The sequence below is a fragment of the Polyodon spathula genome, chromosome 22, assembly GCF_017654505.1.
Source record: "Polyodon spathula isolate WHYD16114869_AA chromosome 22, ASM1765450v1, whole genome shotgun sequence".
Classification (NCBI taxonomy): Eukaryota; Metazoa; Chordata; class Actinopteri; order Acipenseriformes; family Polyodontidae; genus Polyodon; species Polyodon spathula.
In genome coordinates this window covers 2,689,126-2,708,351 of record NC_054555.1, presented here as the reverse complement: position 1 = coordinate 2,708,351, position 19,226 = coordinate 2,689,126, and the positions used below count along the sequence as shown (strand labels likewise).

The window sequence follows — 19,226 nt, the reverse complement described above, 5'->3', positions numbered from 1 at the left end:
GATTGATGACCCTAAAGTATTTGAAGCGTGATTTGAATTGCCACTAGTCTTTCTTGCACACCGGCTGGTACTACCGGATTGAAGTAGTCTAGTGTAATGCATTCTTGTTCACTTGTCATGGTTCCCAGATCTTTGCTTTCCTAAATAGGTTGGTTTACAGTAGTTGTGATTACAAAGGGCATCCTTGTTGGCCAGTCTTGGCAGAATGCACCGCTCATGTACTCATTTTTTACTGGCGCAGTGAAAGTGGCCTATAATAAATTTAAGCCAGTCAAACTATTTTCCCTGACTTCTCATATAAAAATAAAAAAATTAAAGTATAGTAGTCTATCTGCATGTTGAATTTCAGTATTGCAGTGACTAACACAACGTTCTTGTATGCTTCCTAGGCTATCATGGCTCAGCTTCCCCAAGAGCAGAAAGCCAAGATCGCCGAACAGGTGGCCAGTTTCCAGGAGGAGAAGAGCAAATTGGATGCCGAGGTGTCCAAGTGGGATGACAGTGGCAATGACATCATCGTGCTGGCCAAGGAGATGTGCATGATCATGATGGAGATGACAGACTTCACCAGGTGGGTACAGCAGATTTGCGGTAGGTCATCTCTGCAGAACTGCTGGTGTTCAGATACCAATTAGGATCGGCCTAGGACATTGGTCCTCAAAGTAATTTGGACGCGGACTTAGAATCTACCCACCCTGGCTCATTGAGGGCACGCTGATGTATGCTGCCAACTACGTGTTTTAAAACCATACTTTCTATACTTGTTATCACTTGAATACACTATTAGGTGTACAAAATATATGATCAAGTGTAAAGATTTGACCACTTAACTAATTTATTGCCTTTTTATGAAGTACTATTATTCAATTACAAAGAGAAGGTGGTGTAAACTTTAAAACCGAACCACAATAAAGCAAGCATATGTCCGGTAAATAGCACATAAAGAAATACCTTATTTTTGTGAAGAAGTCGTTGGTTTGTTGATCTGTTGAACAAGATGCTTGTAATGTGGTTGAATGGCTGGAAGATGCCAAACACGGGTATTTATCACTTTGGTACTTGCAGCCAAAAGTCAGCACTCTTGTTGCTGGATTTGTAGCACTTCTGCAAAGAAAGATCATTTTGAAACTCTGGCAACTCTAACTGCACAGCTGCTTTGTTGGAATAAAACGGTTTAAGACTGGAAACCAAATTCCCTCACATTGTGTTGGAAAGGAGCATCCATAAATGTGAAAGCCGGCTCAAACTGCACAATGTCTGCGAAGCGACTTTCAAATTTGTCTTCCAGCTCGATGATAATGGTCTGCATACACATTGGTCAGGAACCGCTCCAAATCTGCTTTTCACATTTTACACGCGACAAATGCGTAAAGTCTTTGTTTATGTAATGTTTGAAATTCGGGATGACTCATCATCGCCAGTTCTGCCTAGCTCAGTTTTGCGCAGCATACTTTGTTAAACTCAAACAGGCTTTGTAAACGTGTAAACGTCTTTGTATTCTGGATGATTTGTACTGTGATGCCTGGAAGTTGTAGGTTTTAGTAGGAAGGACTATCAGACAACCATTACCACTAGACTACCTAGTGTTATCTTTGGTAATAGTCGGAGGGTTTCTTATTTGCAGAAGCTTGACTTAACCCCCCTTTTTCTATTGTTATAGAAAATAGACATTCAGTATTGATGAGGATATTAGCTGTTGCCAGCATCATAAAATGTCCAATATACAACCGACAAACAACAAATACAGAAACTGCACATTTTAAGCTTTCAACATGCAATTTATATGTACACATTCTGTGTAGTTCTGTAGATCTCGGCATTGCTTTGAGTGATTTTTGTTGGTGTGGGTGTACATACCAGTGTTCATGACTTGCGCTTTAATACTCCCCACAAAGGGTTCAGCTCTGATATGCTGAACACTCGTTTACTTAGAATAAATTTTAACCATTTTACTCCCCGACCTCCCCCTCCTTACATTAATGCTTTATTCAATAAAGTAAGCTTGACGGCCATTGAGCTATCAGTTATACAAACTGGAAATGATGAAACCACAGTGTTGATTTTATCACGGTCTGCTACCTTTTTAAAGTCCATCTGACACCAGGCTAATTTTTTGTTGGAAAATCTGCTTCTCCCCAAAGGATGAAGGAACTTGCTGCAAAGCCACTTTTAAATCCATTGTGTTGTATGTAAATTATATGCAGATGTGTGCAAAGCAGCTTGGCTGTAATAACAGAAGGTGTGAATATCGACATTTAATTCAAATGCATATGATAAAAGCATGTACAATGCATGACACTTATCCTTTTTATACCCCCCCCCTGCCGAGATAGGTAGCCTTAGTTCAGGTGATGGCACATGCTTGTGTAGGGAGACCACTTCTAATTGTTTTAAACACTTTTGTTAGCAATTAATTGTAATTCTAACTCTTCTAGGGGTAAAGGGCCACTGAAGAACACATCTGATGTAATTAGTGCTGCCAAAAAGATTGCTGAAGCTGGTTCAAGGATGGACAAGTTGGGTCGTACCATTGCTGACCGTGTAAGTTACCCTTTTTCCTTGAACACCAGCATTTTTATAACTGCTTCCTTCCAGCAGTTGGATTCCACAGAAGAATGCAGACTTGATTTTTAAAAAATGCAATCAAACACCCCTCAGTCTCAGCATTTCCTATTTTAAGCCCTGCTCTGCTGCTCTCCAGAAGACTTTGAAGGCTCTTGTATTTCAGGATCCTTGAAAGACCTGATGTGTTTAGACAGACTTTTGTATTTCTTAAACTCTTCGTACCAGTCTTGAAGTGAAAAATCTTGGTTTGTTTTCGAAATTGTAATCATTGTGATGGGTAAATTTTTTTTTTAGCTTAAAATCCCCTCTTTTTTTTCTAAAAACTTCCCTATTCATGATGCAGTGGTGAAATGGCTATGCTTTCCTAAGCTGTAATTAAAATAACTGCATGCAATATAATTCATGTCATACTGAGTCGGTGGCCCCTCCACAGAGCATTTATGGATAGGTAATATGACATTTCCTTGCAGAGGTCAGACCTTTCGATGTGTAAAGGACCACTGTTTATTATTCAACAGTCTTTGATAAATTTATGGAATCTTGTAAGTTCTTTCTACAGTGGAGAAAGATAAAGAAAGCAGTTAATCGGGGGGGGGGGGCTAAAGGGGAGAAACAAGCACTAGAGGGAATCAAATGTGGGTTGACTGCAACACCTTTTGCTTGATGTAATAATAATGTAAAGCCCTTTTTGTTATCTGTCCATTACCAAAATTGATTATCAAAGACTTATTGTCAATTGTTTATTTTATTTTACTATGTCTTCTTACTCCTGAAAACCTGATCTGAATCTGTCAGTCCCATACAAGTTTAAAGAAATAAGCTCACCAAATAGGATAGGATGCTGTATGTATGACGATGCCACACATGTCTGCACTGAAGTTTATTAACAATGTATGGCAGGCCTTGCAGGACTTCTCAAAGTGTTTCATGTGATCTGTAGTAAACAAATCATGGCCTGTTACTGTGATACAATATGCACACTGTCAAGTCAACAATACATATGATGCTCATTAAGCATTATAATGCATACAAAGGAGATTGCTGTTAAGCAGCATAGTTTATCAAGACCATGTGCACACAAGGTTCAGGCTTTTATAATGGTTCTGCCCTATGCTGTTTTTTTTTTTTTTAAATAAACAACATTAATTCACAACGAGGTATAACGGTAAAGCAACTTGTCATGAATTGCTTTTAGCTCGGTAGTACATGTAGAGTGGTCCTGTGATGTGCGGTTGAACAGCAGCTGTGCAGGTCCAGTAATTGGTGCTGTGTAGTGGTTGAGATCAGCACAGAGTGTCATTTATCACCAACATGAGCAGTGCGGACCTGCGGCTTTGTGTCTGCACTCTATTCTGTTTGTTCCATGGTCCTTTCGTCATTTTTATTTTTGTGCTGTTTTGTAATTTTGCTTTAGTCTTTCTTTATGTCCACAAGCCTCGGTTACAACCCCCCCTTTGCATCAGAGCTTGTTTCAAGAGTTAGACTTGTCAGTCATGGTTGTTTTTTGTTTTTTTTTTCCCCCCTCCATACCAATAAGGGGGCTGCTGTCTCTTATGGGAGTAGCCCCTCTAATGGAGAAGGTAGACATTATTGCTCAGCTTAAAGCACACAATCTGTCATTGGATGTGTTATAGGTTTCACAAATATTAAAGCAAATAGCTTAGCATTACGAAATTCAGTAGGAGAAAACTTAAATTGCAAATAACTTAAATCCTTGAGCAATTGGATGAGTGCACTTGCTTTCACACCGTATATATGGAATGGCTGCCTGGCTGCCATCTCCTCGGTTTTGCTTGTGTAACAGTTTTCTCTCATGGTTTTATTTCTAACTGCAGTAGGCAATGAACCTTCCAATTCTGTAACTCTTTTTTAGCTAAGAGGATTGGATAACTAGTGGCCTGTATTTGTTCCCTTTTACATTTTATAGAAAATCATGCAAATGTGCTGCTTTTGCCAGAAGATGAATGGACTTTTTCTGCTTCATCAGTCAATTTCCTCTGCAGAAGCACAGGCAGGGTGTGTGCTTTAAAGCCCTGAGGAACTGGCTGTTTTTTTGATGGCATTTTCTGTCCCCTGTTTAACCCTGAATGTGTCTTGAATTCAACAGTCAGTTCAATGAAATGCAGTAAATCACTGCAATAGTGGCAATCAGGGCATTGCACGCTTTCCCTTTGTAACAGGGGGGCCCAGACAACCATTAATACATGTGCAGTTATAGCAAATTGTATAAACTCTTTGAGTCTAAGATGGATCTCTGAAACTAGTCTAGGACTAAGCATAAGGATTCACAAATCCTCCTAACGATGTATGCAGTTGGCTGCAGCTGTTCAGTTTCTAACGCTGCCCTTGTTGTGGTAAAAGACACATAGGTACTCAAACTAGCCCTAAAAAGAAAACCTCCTGGGGGTGGTATCTGAAAATATCCCAAGCTTCTTTTTGCCCTTTTGACAAATGGCTGTTAACAGCATATCTGCTTTTTAAATCCACTGAAAAAAGGGACGTTACATTGCTTTTGAAACTTTGCATGGATACATATGTTTTCCTCAAATACAGTCTATAAGACTCCCACGCATCCAAAAAAGCAAGGGATTTTTGAGCTGCAGCCACCTGTGTACTAGAGAATAAATGCACAGCAGGCTGTTGAATGATGAAGCTCTAGCTACTATATTTGGAAAGGACCTCCTTCCTGCACTTGTTTGGCTTTGGCTGCAGTCAGATTGTTTTTGATTTGATAGCTGCCTTATTTGGCAGCCCATGCCGTGCTTATTCCAGGGGCAGACCAATTAATTAGGGACTGTTTTTAGACCCCTGACAGGGAATCTGTTGCCAAAGCTGTTTGCTTGGCTTTTAAGTAAACAATGTTTTACTTTTGAATTGTGTGCATTTTATACAAGCTGCTACTTGCCCATCGAAGTTTAGTATCTTGAGCTCTTGTATGCTTGTGGCTCAGGATAGGCTTGTATGAAATGCATGGCATTTTTTTTTTTTTTTTGCCCACTCACACCACCGCCTCAAAATCTTTTGTACTTTTTAGTAAACAATTTGTCAGCTACTGCAAATGTTTACTGATTTGAAAAGTGCAAAAAAAAAAAAAGTTGATATGTGGCTCTTACATTGCAGTGGGGGGGGGGGGTGTTAAGTAACCTGCAGTACATTTAATTCCCTAAATACAGGTATTTTTTAAACTCTGCAAAGTACTGTCAAAAAGTGTGGGGGGGATTTCATTTTTCTGATATTAAGTGCAACTCTGCGCATGTCTTTCCTAGGTGCACGGGGCTGTGCAACGAGTGCTGTTGGAAAGGAAATGTAATTATGCTTTTAACTCCATGGGAATAGCCGGGGGAGCTGGTTCATATTCCAGCAGCGCTTTGTTGGTATTCGGTTCAGAAACCCTGGATTTGTAGGAGTTCAGGTTTGCAAGTCCCTTTTATTCATGCAGTGTGTATTTCAGGACTTGACCGGTTCCTCTCCCCTCTCCTCACCCCATTTACCCTCAGTTAAACCTGTAAACAAGTAGGATGTTGTGCAATTCATATGTAGTGTAGACTGCACAGTTTACCTGTATTTTGCTTCAAATTGGTCCCTTGTGGGCAGCAGTATGAAGGGGCGGGGCTAGGGGCGCACTCCATTTTGACATACAAGGAACCAGAGAGAATGGATTGTCCACATGCTAACCTCAGGAGAACATATTCAGATTGTTTTGTATGCTTTATACTCTAAAGCAATCTCCCAATGCTCCCCCGTTCTTTAATTTTTGAACTTCACTGTAGTACACAGCAAGTACAGATTCTGTGCCTCTACAACTTCTTTGCTACTTGGTCTGTTGCCTTGCACAGTGGAATGAGATGGACCCCCAGCAATTGAAATGTTGCAATTATCGTTTGAGGGGGGAATCCCCCACTGTAAGGGAGAGCAGCTCTCGTGGGCCAGCGTGTGTGTGGAGCTCTTTTTGTTTCTGTACAGTACAGACGTGAGGGGAGCTTCTGTTCCTGTTGTGTGATTAATGAAGCATGGCCGGGAGCCTATACAAGATGTTCCTTTCCCAGGCTACCTCATCTGAAGATGGCACAGCGTGTTTACCATTGAGGCACTGCTTTGTTTTTTTTGTCTATAGTTGCCCACTGCAGCTCAGTGTATTCCAATATGCAATTACCTGACTTTTTTTTTAATGGACATGGGGTCCAGGTTTTCTGAGCTTTTGCTCTTGTGTTTTTGTTTTATTTCTCCCACCTAAAGGAAGACTAATCTTACAATCTGTAGCATGGAAGAACCCATGAATACAGCTATTGCCTGCAAAACAAATGCAAATTGCAACTATATATATATATATATATATATATATATATATATATATATATATATATATATATATATATATATATATATGTTTCTTTGGTAAATGCTAAATTAGTTCAAAGCTACAGCAGGTACTTGATATGCATGATTTTGATCCCTGTCCTCAACAGAAGTAATTTTGCTTTTATAGTTTACTTTTGAGGTGTTGTAGCTTAAATTGTCAGCACTGAGAAGCTGCACAATTTCTTGGCAAGTGTATACAAAGATATTAGTTTACACATCCATATTCAATACACAACCTGTGAACTGCAATGGTGGCATCTTATGCCTCCCCACTCAGCTGAACCACAGGCTGCTTATCAGAATGGGGTGTTTCTAATTAAAGATTATTGGCATGCCTAAGGGGGTACTCTAGCCTTATTGAGATCTGATAAGAAATTGGGACACAGTTTTGTTCTTGAGCACATCTCCACTGGGTCAATACATGAACTGGTTACACCTACAAATGAGTCTGGAGGAAGTATTTCAACAGTATTTGCCTGTTCTCCAGGATTACCTTTTAATGCCTTCTCTTTAATTTTGTAGTGCCCGGACTCTGCCTGCAAACAGGATCTGTTGGCATACCTGCAACGTATTGCTCTCTACTGCCATCAGCTGAACATTTGCAGTAAAGTCAAGGCTGAAGTGCAGAACCTTGGAGGAGAGTTGGTTGTGTCTGGGGTAAGGAACACACATTTATATTCACTCTGCATTATAGGATAAAGGAAACGTCTCTCACTTGAGCTGCACATGTAGGTAAACAGTGGCTCCAGCAGTAATTCCAGGATGAAGGGTGAATGGAGGTGGCTCTTCAGATGAACACCTGGCAGATCACATTAACAGTAGGGCCACCCAGGTCTAACAAGTGGGTAACTGGACAAATTTAAAAAATACTTAAAATTGAACTATGGTAGTCGCTGAAGCCAATTTTGTATTGCGTCTGGAGAGCCCTTTGTCAGAGGAATGTAACCATGAGGGATATACGAATAAATTGGTAAAAATTTTACTGAGCTACAGCTTGCAGCTGCCATCCAATATCTAACGACCCTTCTGTGCGGGACTACTTTTAAATAACTGGTAGGATTCTGGTGTCCACTCGTGGTTATTCTTTGGTTTCTAGAGAAAAGCCAATTTTCATTTTACAATGTTTTTCAAAGTTATTTGTATCTACCCCCACCATTTCTCTGATTTTATTAATTGTACTAAACGGTGCTATTCCTGTTGACTGTTTCAAGTGATGTTTTTATGTCCTTCTGGTAAATTGGCTTTTAAGCAGATGCATTTCTTTGATAGGAAGCCGGTTTCTATAGTTACTGGCTTTATCAAAGTAGTTTCGGCAACCCCGCCTACCACAATGAATAACAATGAAGTGTTTGGATTATCAAGAATTTCCAAGTAAACCCAATTTGTGAACTCATTCTTTTCTTGCCTATCTGGCAGATGTACTGTGTTTTTGTGGGTATCTGATTTGTAGGTTTTAATCCAGATTTATTTATTTTTATTATATAGAACTGCAGTCATAAAGGACATAAAATAAAACAAATTTGCAATTCAATTGTTAGTGTATTTTTGAAGCCACTACATGTTACTGTAGAAGACAGATCTGAGTCCCTATTACCATCAAAATACACAATTATCTCTGGTTTATTTAATACAATAAAGTAGCATGGGGAACCATTGCAAGTAAAGGTGCCTATAATGGTGGCTGAAAATTGAATAAATGTAACTGCATTTTGTGCCATGATTGAAAGCCATTTGTTGTATCCTGAAACATACCGTGTTAAAGTATGTATGCAGAATTGGTTGAGGAGGAATTGACATTTCACATTCACAGGTTCACTGAAGTCCAGTTGCCTAATGTCACGGAGCATTGAGACAAGTTTAGGAACTAGAACTAAAGGGTCTATTTTCTATTCAAAGTTGCACCTTTTGTTTCAGCTGGACTGACTATTTTAGGTCCTTACCAAGATTTTTTTTAAGCTCCTATGAGACATAGCTTGAACTGCTGTAGTGCAGAGTTACGTAATACAAGTGTAGAAACTAAGAACAGGATGTATGCCAAAAATAGGCTGGCTATAATGGAGAGCTAACAAATGGTGCTCAGCCGTCTGTAAACTATGTGTCACACAGCACATGGAGCTTAGGGGATGAAAATGACATGAGGCTTTCTCTGAAAGGGCCTCTGGGCTCCAGAAACAATACAACTCCTGTTGCAGAGAGGTTATACATTAACAAAGGTTACTGTAAGAAACTGTGTTATGAAGCACTAGCACATTTTATACGCAGGTTGCAGTCCCTAAATCCTCCTGTTCCATTGTATTTAAAGTCACTTTTTTTTTTTTTCTCACAAAGCGGTAAAGCTTGCCAGTTGAAGGCAACATTTTCCCATATTCTAGTACTGCCACCAATGTGGCCATGGGGGCACTGTAGTCAGTGCGCAAGTGTTGAATTAAATATTCATTTATCAAGGACCTCTCTTTTTAAATTGGCAATTGCATGGCCAAATGTATTAAAGGCACCCTAAACTGTGCCTTGCAGATTTGAGTCGGCGTTGCCGTCAAAAATACAACTGGCTATTTGCAGCTGTTTTAAGACCATTGAAAGTATCACGGGGCACCACCATTGCAGAAACAATGTTAAACACAATCTTGCATTAAGATTCCGCATAACCAAGGTCAAGCAGTTGCACAAATGCCAAGATATGCCCCACATTGTTTTATTGCCTAAGCCTCATTTATTTTGATGTTTATAATTAAAATAAATACATAATTTTATAAAACATTTTGATTTGTGTCGCAGGTGGACAGTGCCATGTCTCTGATTCAGGCAGCCAAAAACTTGATGAATGCTGTCGTTCAGACAGTGAAAGCCTCTTACGTGGCTTCCACCAAGTACCAGAAATCCTTGGGTATGAAGTCCCTGAACCTGCCTGCTGTCTCCTGGAAAATGAAGGCGCCTGAGAAAAAGCCCCTGGTAAAACGTGAGAAACCTGATGAGAAAACTGCTATGGTCAAGAGGGCGTCTCAGAAGAAAAACGTCAATGTGGTGCAAGCCCTCAGCGAGTTCAAAGCTATGGATAGTATTTAATAGCCTGGGATGACGTGAAATGCTTGGTGTTGGCAGACAGGAGCGTGAATTGTATAGAGCAGGGCTTCTCGAACTCTGTCCTTGGGACCCCCTGTGGCTGCTGGTTTTCATTCCAACTGAGCTCTTAATTACTTAATTGAACTGATAATTTGCTTAATTAGACCTTTTTACTTGTTTTCAGCTCTTAAACAGTTGCAATTCTAGTTACTTATAAAATGTTATAGCTATCTTGAAATATGCAACTGTTTAACAAGTAAAAAGGTCTATAAGCAAATTATCAGTTCAATTAAGGGTCTAATTAAGTAATTGAGAGCTCAGTTGGAATGAAAACCAGGATCCCCAGGACAGTTTGAGAAGCCCTGGAGAGAGATCAATTGAACTGGCTTTCAGAGTGTTTAAATGAGAGGGGTTTCTTGAATTGTTTGCAGCAATTCTACGCCACTAGCAAACCATTTATTCTTGTGTGCATTTTTTTGCAATTCCTGTGCATAGTTTTCTTAGTACTTTAATTTGACACTCAACTGTTTTGATTTGTCTGGGAAAAGTTCAAGCAATCATGTATTTCTTAATCTGCAGGTGGACAGTTTAAATTTCAGCGTAATTCCAGCAACATTAAGTATTTATGTGCTTACTTGTTCTGTCTGTTTTTGCACACTGTTTAGATGCAAGCACAATTTCTATTATAGCTTGCTCCAGCTTTATGTGTATTTTTTTTAAACTAATCTTAAGGGTATATGGGATGTTAGACTTGATAACCATAGTGTTCTGTGTTATTAATTCCAATGGTCGCAGCCTCTACACACCATTCCGTGATTAATAATCCAACCATTTTTAAGATTCTCTGAAAGATTCCAGTACATAAGAGTAAAGATGTTGCTTAAGTGTTTGTAGGGGAGGGCTATTTTAGTTTTAATTTCAAACTGGAACCAAAGACACTATTTTCAAAAGTAGAGTGAACAGAGTATTGTGTAGCCAGGGTTCCCTTCAGAGACATTCAAGGTGTGAATACAGCACTGTGATGTAGTAATTCATTCCCACAATCAAACTGCAATAAGTTGTTTTGATATTTTATGACCTGTACGCATTTCAACACTACGTTTTAAATAAGTTGATATTCAATGCTGTATGTGTCTGAACTCTCCTGAAGTTCTCCTTGCAGTTTTGTACTGCAGTGCTTTTAGTGCATCATCCTTTTCGGTATGCATTTTGCAAAAATTATTTTTTTGCAAAAAAAGTCTGTAGCTTCAGTTTCTATTAACACAAGGGCTTTGGCAAAGCTGGCCTTTTGAAGCATTCTGGTTGAAAGTACAGTGCAAAGTTGAGTGATGCAAGATGTGGTTGCATTTTACAGTCCCTGATTTAACATTTTAAAAAGAGGAGTGCAATTGCTTAAACATGTCTCCTTTTAATGAATAGTGGCAGTTAACATTCAACTGAAGGGCAGCTTGCTAAGATGCTGCAGTTGAAAATATGAAGCAAAATTGAAACTTATTTTCAACTGACAGTAACTAAACTTCACAAAATTGTGTAACCACAGATCCATTTAAAAAATTTAACAGATTACAGCTTCATTGCCTATTAAATATTAAGCAGTAGTAAAAAATATTTTTTTAAATAGTTTTTAGTCTGGGATTCTGAGGTGTGGAAAGGGGAGTCTGGTTTTGAATGGTTACAACAGCTTCAATGCCTTATCTGTTTTACTTCTTAAAGAGAATCCTGTAGAGTTAAGAATAAATATACTTTTTTTTTTTTTCTTGCAGTGTGAATTTTTCAATATCTGCAATGAGTTTTACTACTTTTTTGTTACTGCAAAGTTGATAAATGTATTTCTGTTCCTGCTTCCAAATTAAAGAATGTATTTCTGAATGGCTTTTTTTTTTTTTTTTACATCTGTTTTGTAGCTAGTGTAATCCTCTATTTAAAAAGTCATATCAGTGCAATGTTACATGAACATGTGATTGCTAAAACAGATTTGCAATAGTAGCGTGTGATTGATAGCTTAATTGTATTCCTCCAGATGTCTTGCAGATGCTACACTTGGAAACTAAGAAGCTGCAAAAGCCATTATAAAAGAATGCAAGTAAAGTAGCATCTGACAGTAAACTGGTCCTTGGGTCTCTCCTATATTTAACACTGTTTGAATAATTGTGTGTGGGGAGGGGTTTGCAAGCTGCTCTGCAGAGCTACTTTGCGGTATTAATTTATTGCACGGTATGTGAATTTAATTGGGAACACACAAGTCAATGCTAAGGTAGGTATTCTGACCCACACAAACTAAGAGACAGGACTTGTCAGCCCTGTGGGATTTCCCATGAATAATAATGATGCTTGCTCAGCTTTTGCAACTATCCAAGCAGTTGACAGTGTAGCCTCTTGATGTGCTACCCCTCTCCTAAGGACAGCTGCACTCTTACATAACCCCCCCCCTTTCACTTCATGACCATGATTGTGAAACTGTCACGGAGTGTCAGAGCTGCAATGACAGTCCCTTTCAGTGGACTGGGTCAGCACACTACTGTATAGTAATGACATGAACAAATAATTATGTTATTGGCTGACCTTGCAGAGTTATTGCAACTCTTTTGGGTGGGTGAGGGCGGTGTTGATGCATATTTATTATTTGCTTCTCACCCTCCCATCCTGATTGTGTTTTATATGTGTAATAGTTTACACTGTGTAATAATTGCTTATGCTTCAAAAGTATAGAACATGGCTATTATTCCCCACAAACTTTGCTTCTGTGACCAGGACAGCGATATTTCAAAATATCACTATTTACAATGGGAAAATGGGCAAATGTGTGTCTTTTCGTTCATAGTCAGAAAAAAACAACATATGAATCCAAATTAACATGTATTTATACTAAAGTAATACAAAGATGACTACAAAAGATTTAGAAGTGAGTAGTTTTTCGAGATTTACAATTATACTGTAATGTTAAAAAAAAAAAAAGGTTGTGGGGAATAATAGCCATTTTCTATACTTTTGAGGCATAAGCAATTAGAAAATAACACTTACTACCCAGGAACAAAAATTGTGTTACATAGTGTTATTAAATGCCCAGGTAGGATTTCAGATTGCCGTACAAACCTAATAATTGGTAACTGTTGGGGGAGGGTTATTGAATAACCACTGTCAGTTACTCAATCAGGAATGAAGGGTTCTCAGTATAGCCATGATTAAATATCTTGGTGTGCTACACACTGCACTTAATCTGCCATTAGCAGTATCCATTCATTTTGCAACAAAGGCTTTACTATAAATTTCATATTGATTTTAAACAGTTTATAGTACCTAAGGAGAACATTAGTTGTACCAGGGTGTTACACTTGAAGACGTATAGTAAGAAAGATAGCACTAATACAACAACTGCCAACTTCCGTATCCTCTGTATCACACATTTGTAACCCCAAGAGTCTTTACAAGAAGGATGCCGAGTAATTGGGCCTGCACTCGATCGTTGAATGGAATAGGCAGGGATTCACTATGGCAATTTTCTTTTTTTTTTTTTTTTTTTTTTTTTAAATATACTCAATTTCCTACAAAATTGTGAGAACTGCAACAGTATAATCTGTTCATTTCTTCGTCTGAGATTGCCAAGTTATGTAAAAACTAATCAAACAATTGTATGTTTGCACATGGACTAAAAGGACTGCAGTCAATTGCAAAGGATTGATGCTGCCAAATCCTAGTCCCCTATTAAGAGCGAAATGCAAATTGAGGTTTATTCCTGAAAGGCAATTCTGGGACATTAGATCTGTATGTGTTATGTGTAGAAGGAGCATTCAGAATCAACGCCTCGTCTTTATTTAACCAGTTTCCCATCTGACCCCGGGGGAATCTTTATCTTCTATAGATTCTACCTGACACTGGGATTAGTTGAGGCTTTTCTCCTTGATTTGCAGTGAGATTACGTAACGAGTAAGGGGATTAATCAACTGTTGGAACATTTTATTTAATTTGTAGTTAAAAATGTTCTCTTGCTTTAGAATGATGTCGGGTGTCTCCCGAGACTGAATTCAAATGCATTTGCGCTTTTTAAGCAGGTCATGTGTCTTGTTAACGACTGCAGTACAAATATTGAATATTTTGTTAGCAAAACAACAAAACAAATGTATGCTTGTGTGTGCATACTCGCTTTAGTTTAAAACCGCCGTTGAGTTTATCAAAATACTATGTCTTCTAATCAATATGAATATATTGTATATTATATGAATTGTGTGTTTTTTCAGGTTTCAGTGAGTGAAAAGGAATAATATTGGTACATAATGTACTATAAAAAGTAGTGTATGTATGTGTGTATGTATGTGTATATATATATATATATATATATATATATATATATATATATATATATATATATATATATATATATATATATATATATATATATATATATATATATAATATATATGTATGTATGTATATATGTATGTATATATATATATGTATATATATATATATATATGTATATATATGTATGTATGTATGTATATATATATATATATATATATATATATATATATATATATATATATATATATATATATATATATATATATATATATATATATATATATATATATATATATATATAAATTTGATCAATTCCAAGGACCATTCTGAATGACCCCTAGACAGTATCTCAAAGGTACATTTATTAAAACACTCCAATCTCTCGGAATTGTGTAAGCGCTCTTATGATCGCAATAAAAACATTCTTCTGAACAGGTACGCCCCTGATTTAAAATCGGTTTTGTTAAATGAAGAAAAAGGTCTAGTGTAATGTTTTTGATAGGGTGCATCACTGCATGCAGTGTGGACATTGTTTCTAGCAGTAGCTTCACTGAGGATTTTTAAAAACTAAAATCTTTATTTCAGATGGAATATAAATCCAGCCAGTGCAGTTCTCCCTTTTCTGGGAAATGCTACAGTTGTTATTGCAGTACTAGATGTTGTAGACTGAAGATTCATGTCAATAAGGTTTCTTCTAACCGTCTCGCCACATGTTCTTATAGTCGGTCTATATATAGCCTGTTGTAATAGATAAAGTCCTTTTATAACACATCATAGATTTAGTATTGATTTATAACATTGTTTTAATTAAGTGGATGCTGAATAATGCTGAATTTTGCACATTTTAATCACCTAATTCCTTCAATGGGATGCATTCAATTTTGCCACTTCTAAGATTTCCACTTTAAAGCAATTCTTTGTCCGTGGTAATAAGAAATACAAACAGACTTGGTTTTAAGCTTCTCACTGGTTCAGGTCACGGTCTGCACAGTTTTGTTGGCAGAACAACCTGATTGACTCCATCTGCCTTGTTTTCTACTTCACTACGTATAGATAGCACTGGAATGAAAAGCATAAACACAAAGGATACAAATTACTTTGGGTATACAGATAAACTGAATTGTGCAGCATGCGTCAATAATTACGCAGTGTTGATCTTCAACCTTGCATGTAAATTGTTCTATGCAGCATTGTTCAACTTCATTTCTACATGTTATTGATTTCCAGTATTTACCAGATCTGCGCTAACGCCAATAGCAATGCTGTTTCCAAAAGGAACATCAACCTTTGAACTTGAATGCTTTGTAGTGTTAAAACCTAAGCAGGGGTTTAATAAACCCTTTCTGCAAGGAGAGTTCCTGCAGATCCACCCAGTGTCCTTTTGGTTTGAGCCAAGATTAATCTCATGCAATTGAACCAAATCCCTTTTTCTCCCCTGATCAATTTAAAGTGCTGCTCACACACACACACACACACACACGCACACGAGAAATAAGTAGAGCACATGTCTATAGATTCTAATTGAGACATTTTTATGACACTGCAATCTATTTTTATTTCAACCAAGAGAGGGGGGCATCATTTATTCATTCACAATAATGGAAAAGGAAGAAATGTTCAGTGTCTTTTCATATCCCTGCTTAGCTTGAGTCCAGAAAGCTGCATTAACTATGGTTTTTGTGCCAAGGAGGCTGGCACCACTGTAGTCTGCATTACATCTCCTCAAGAAAGTTTAACTACCATACTTATTTCTCTTTTTTGTTACAGGAAATTAAACAGTTATGAACTGGCGCAGAGCCAGCACTTTCATTTTGCTTTTGAACAGCTCAATACCTTGGCAGATGAGTTTCGTGGTGGCTTGCCTTGGTACCTTTAAGAGGATGAAATGAGTTAATTATAATTAAACAAAAAAAACAAAAAACTTTCAAACATGCCAGGTACATTCCCTCACGTTGCAGTTCAATGCACTGCAAGCTAATTGTTCTGACCCGCTTTACAACCACACACTAAGTAGTAGGGACTTCTATTTAATGTTACATATATGGAAATAACTTTTCCTGACATCTGTGTTCACCTCCCACACTCGCTTTTCACCTCTGATTTTTGTTCAAAGATTTTATTGCCATATTTGATGTAATTTCCGTGTGTAGTGCTTAATCTGACTATAGAACGATAAAAGCAATTTTCTACATTAATTCTATTTGGAAATACACGTTGTGCAGTTTGTGAATGATAAGATGACTTTTTTTTGTTGAAATTTCAGTTGAACTGTAGGCTTCATTATCATAACCTTGTTCATAGACCTTTGTAAAATGTATTACTCTGTCAATTCGGGGTGAAAAAAAAGACTTGAATGACGTACATGGACACAATGCTTGTGCAGATGCTCTACTTCTCTGTACAAAATTTTCCAGGGAAGGCTTTCTAGGGTGGTAAATTGGAATTGTGTTTTGGCAGCAAACTACAATATAAACTCGTAATTGCTGCTTGTTACAAAGTGATAAGCTTGTTTATCTGTACCATTTGTAATTCCTCTTGTTCCACCTGTTTGCAATTATGCAGATGGACTCTAAGATTCAAGCTTCAATTAGAAAGGTTCTCTCTGATAGTCAAACCCAAGGCTCCAGGAAAACAAAAACTAGCATGAGCCTCCTGAACCACCTCCTTCCACAGTACGAGTAACCGCACCTGCTCAGTCCCTTCCACAATGAGACAGAAGTAGAAATTAAAAATAGAATGGCTGAATTATGACACGCTAAGGGTTTGATATGGATATATTTGCATTTCTAAGTTTGCCGTTTAAACTTGCTCACTCATTTGCCTGCAGCTGTGTTCACATCTCCACTGCTCTTGCCAAGGTCATTGGACAGTGGAGAGGTTTGGACTGTGATAGAGATAAGCGCTGTGATTTAGTGAGGGGTTTTGTTGAATAGCATTTGAATGGCAGCATTCAAGTCCTTCAAACTCTAACTGTACTGTCTGGATGATTATGAAAAACCACGGATAATTCAAGCCAAAATCCTTTCAAAAGGATAGAATACTTGATCTTAATATTAAAAAAAAAAGTTTCCCAGCTAATTCATTTACTGGTTATCAAAACTCAAAACATGAAGACAGTCTCCAGCTGAATCTTAATATATTGGATAAGAGAGGAGTCTAGCTGAGCTGACATCCCATATAAACTGTGTGTACACAGACTTTGTGTGGCCTGTAGGCATTGAAAACAGGAGGAATCCTCACAGTAGACTTCACTTACATGCTGCTTGTACCTGTTATTGCCAAGCCATACCTGAGGGCTTGATAAGCAGCGTGACCTACACAATGGCTACAGTTTTCACATGTGTTGTACATTGAAAATAACTTGCATTCATGTTGTAATCCATGCATTACCTCCGTCACGCAGGCATTCCCTCTGAAGTGATATTAAGAGTTTGACTTGTAGTGAGGAAATGGAAAGACCCTTCACTGTTTGGGACTGCACCAAATTAAACTATGACGTGGGTGCCTGCATATAAAAATACAATGGAAATGCATGACCAGTGGCAGATCAGTGGATTTTAAAACCTGTCGTGAAGCAACATGATAGCTTTGCAACTCTTCTGCAGTTCCAGATTTGCACTAATATTGCATTAAGGTACCGTACTGAATGTTTTCATTTACGCGGAAGGCTGGCGCTCCCCGCATCTGTCTGCATGCTGTATGTGCAGCTTGTTCCATTAAATTCAAATGAACACAGACTTTGTGCCAACTGTTTAAATTACATATTTATTTCTAATGTGTTATTGTGGACTTCCATTTAGGACTTCCAGTGCTGTTTCATATGTTTTATTACCAGATATCCAAGCCCTTTGTGTGAAGGGGTCATTTTGTTCCTCTAAGTCCAGTGGACAGTGGAGAGAGGTCCCAACAATTGTGGATTCCAATGCTTGTTATCTTGTTTCTCTGCATGTTTTGTAGTTTTCACTGATGCTGATATAAAGTTTAGCCTTCTAAATTTTAGGGAAATCAGAACAATTAAAACCAAGCTATATAACTGTTTTAAGCTAGACTTAAATATATTAGCCATTGAAGCTACTAGTGGGAAGCCACTAGTAGAAGGATGCTGAATGCTGACAGGGTTATCAAGGTAAGTCCTTTAAATGCTGTTGCCTTTATGTTTACGAGAAAGGTGATACTAAAGTGGTTTTTATCTCATTTCATCACCAGCTCCGAGTTTTAAAGCTCGTCTGAGTTTGCAATTATCTGACAGCCCTGAATCAACGAGAGGCTGTAAGAGAGGAATCCATTAGCACAGGGGAGTAAGTCGCTCACAATGGCCTTTTATACTGCAACGCGACAAATACATTTTCTGTTTCAATTTTAGAGAATATGATTTAGAACAATAGTCTGTTTGCCTGTAACAACGGTAGCAAATGTATTTCTGCAATCAAGTGCACTGCTCATTTGTGCAGCCTTCCCTCCTCGGGTCCCCTCCCCCCTCTGCCTGCTAATCCTCTATTTTCATGTTGTTTATACAATTTGTATTCACTGCCTGATTTAGGTCAGGCTTATATTTGTTGCCAAGCACCTCTGTTGCATGATGCATCAGTGCATACGGGTAGCCATATTCCATTACAGTTTTTACATGTGTACTTAATAAAATATTGATTGAGAACTCAATACACCTGCATGTTGAATATTGGAATACTCTTTTTTGAAACTCTCACAGTAAATCACCAGAATGCTGTTTAGCTGATGTAAATGTCGAAGCGGAACCGGATGTTTACTGTAGATTTGTGCCAGGTATGTGAAGAAACGATGCAAAGTGAACGGCTTGGATTGTGAGTCAGTAGTAGGTATAATGTGGCAGCATTAACTATATAAAATGTTTGTTTATACTGTAGCTAAAAGCCAACAACTAGAAAGTCTCCCTGAAAACTGCAGTGCATTAATGAAATGTAAAG

The 19,226-nt window shown here is 38.0% G+C and overlaps 1 protein-coding gene across 1 annotated transcript in view; it reads left to right on the top strand.

Moving 5' to 3' along the window:
- The window catches only part of LOC121297395 (catenin alpha-1), a 64,293-nt gene extending 54,177 nt beyond the window's left edge, over positions 1 to 10,116 (top strand). The window contains exons 15-18 of the mRNA XM_041223710.1: positions 390 to 571; positions 2,436 to 2,541; positions 7,447 to 7,581; positions 9,700 to 10,116. Coding sequence (XP_041079644.1) covers positions 390 to 571; positions 2,436 to 2,541; positions 7,447 to 7,581; positions 9,700 to 9,987 — 711 coding nt within the window. The 3' untranslated portion in view covers positions 9,988 to 10,116. The remainder of the gene's footprint in view (positions 1 to 389; positions 572 to 2,435; positions 2,542 to 7,446; positions 7,582 to 9,699) is intronic.
- Positions 10,117 to 19,226: the final 9,110 nt, after the last annotated feature.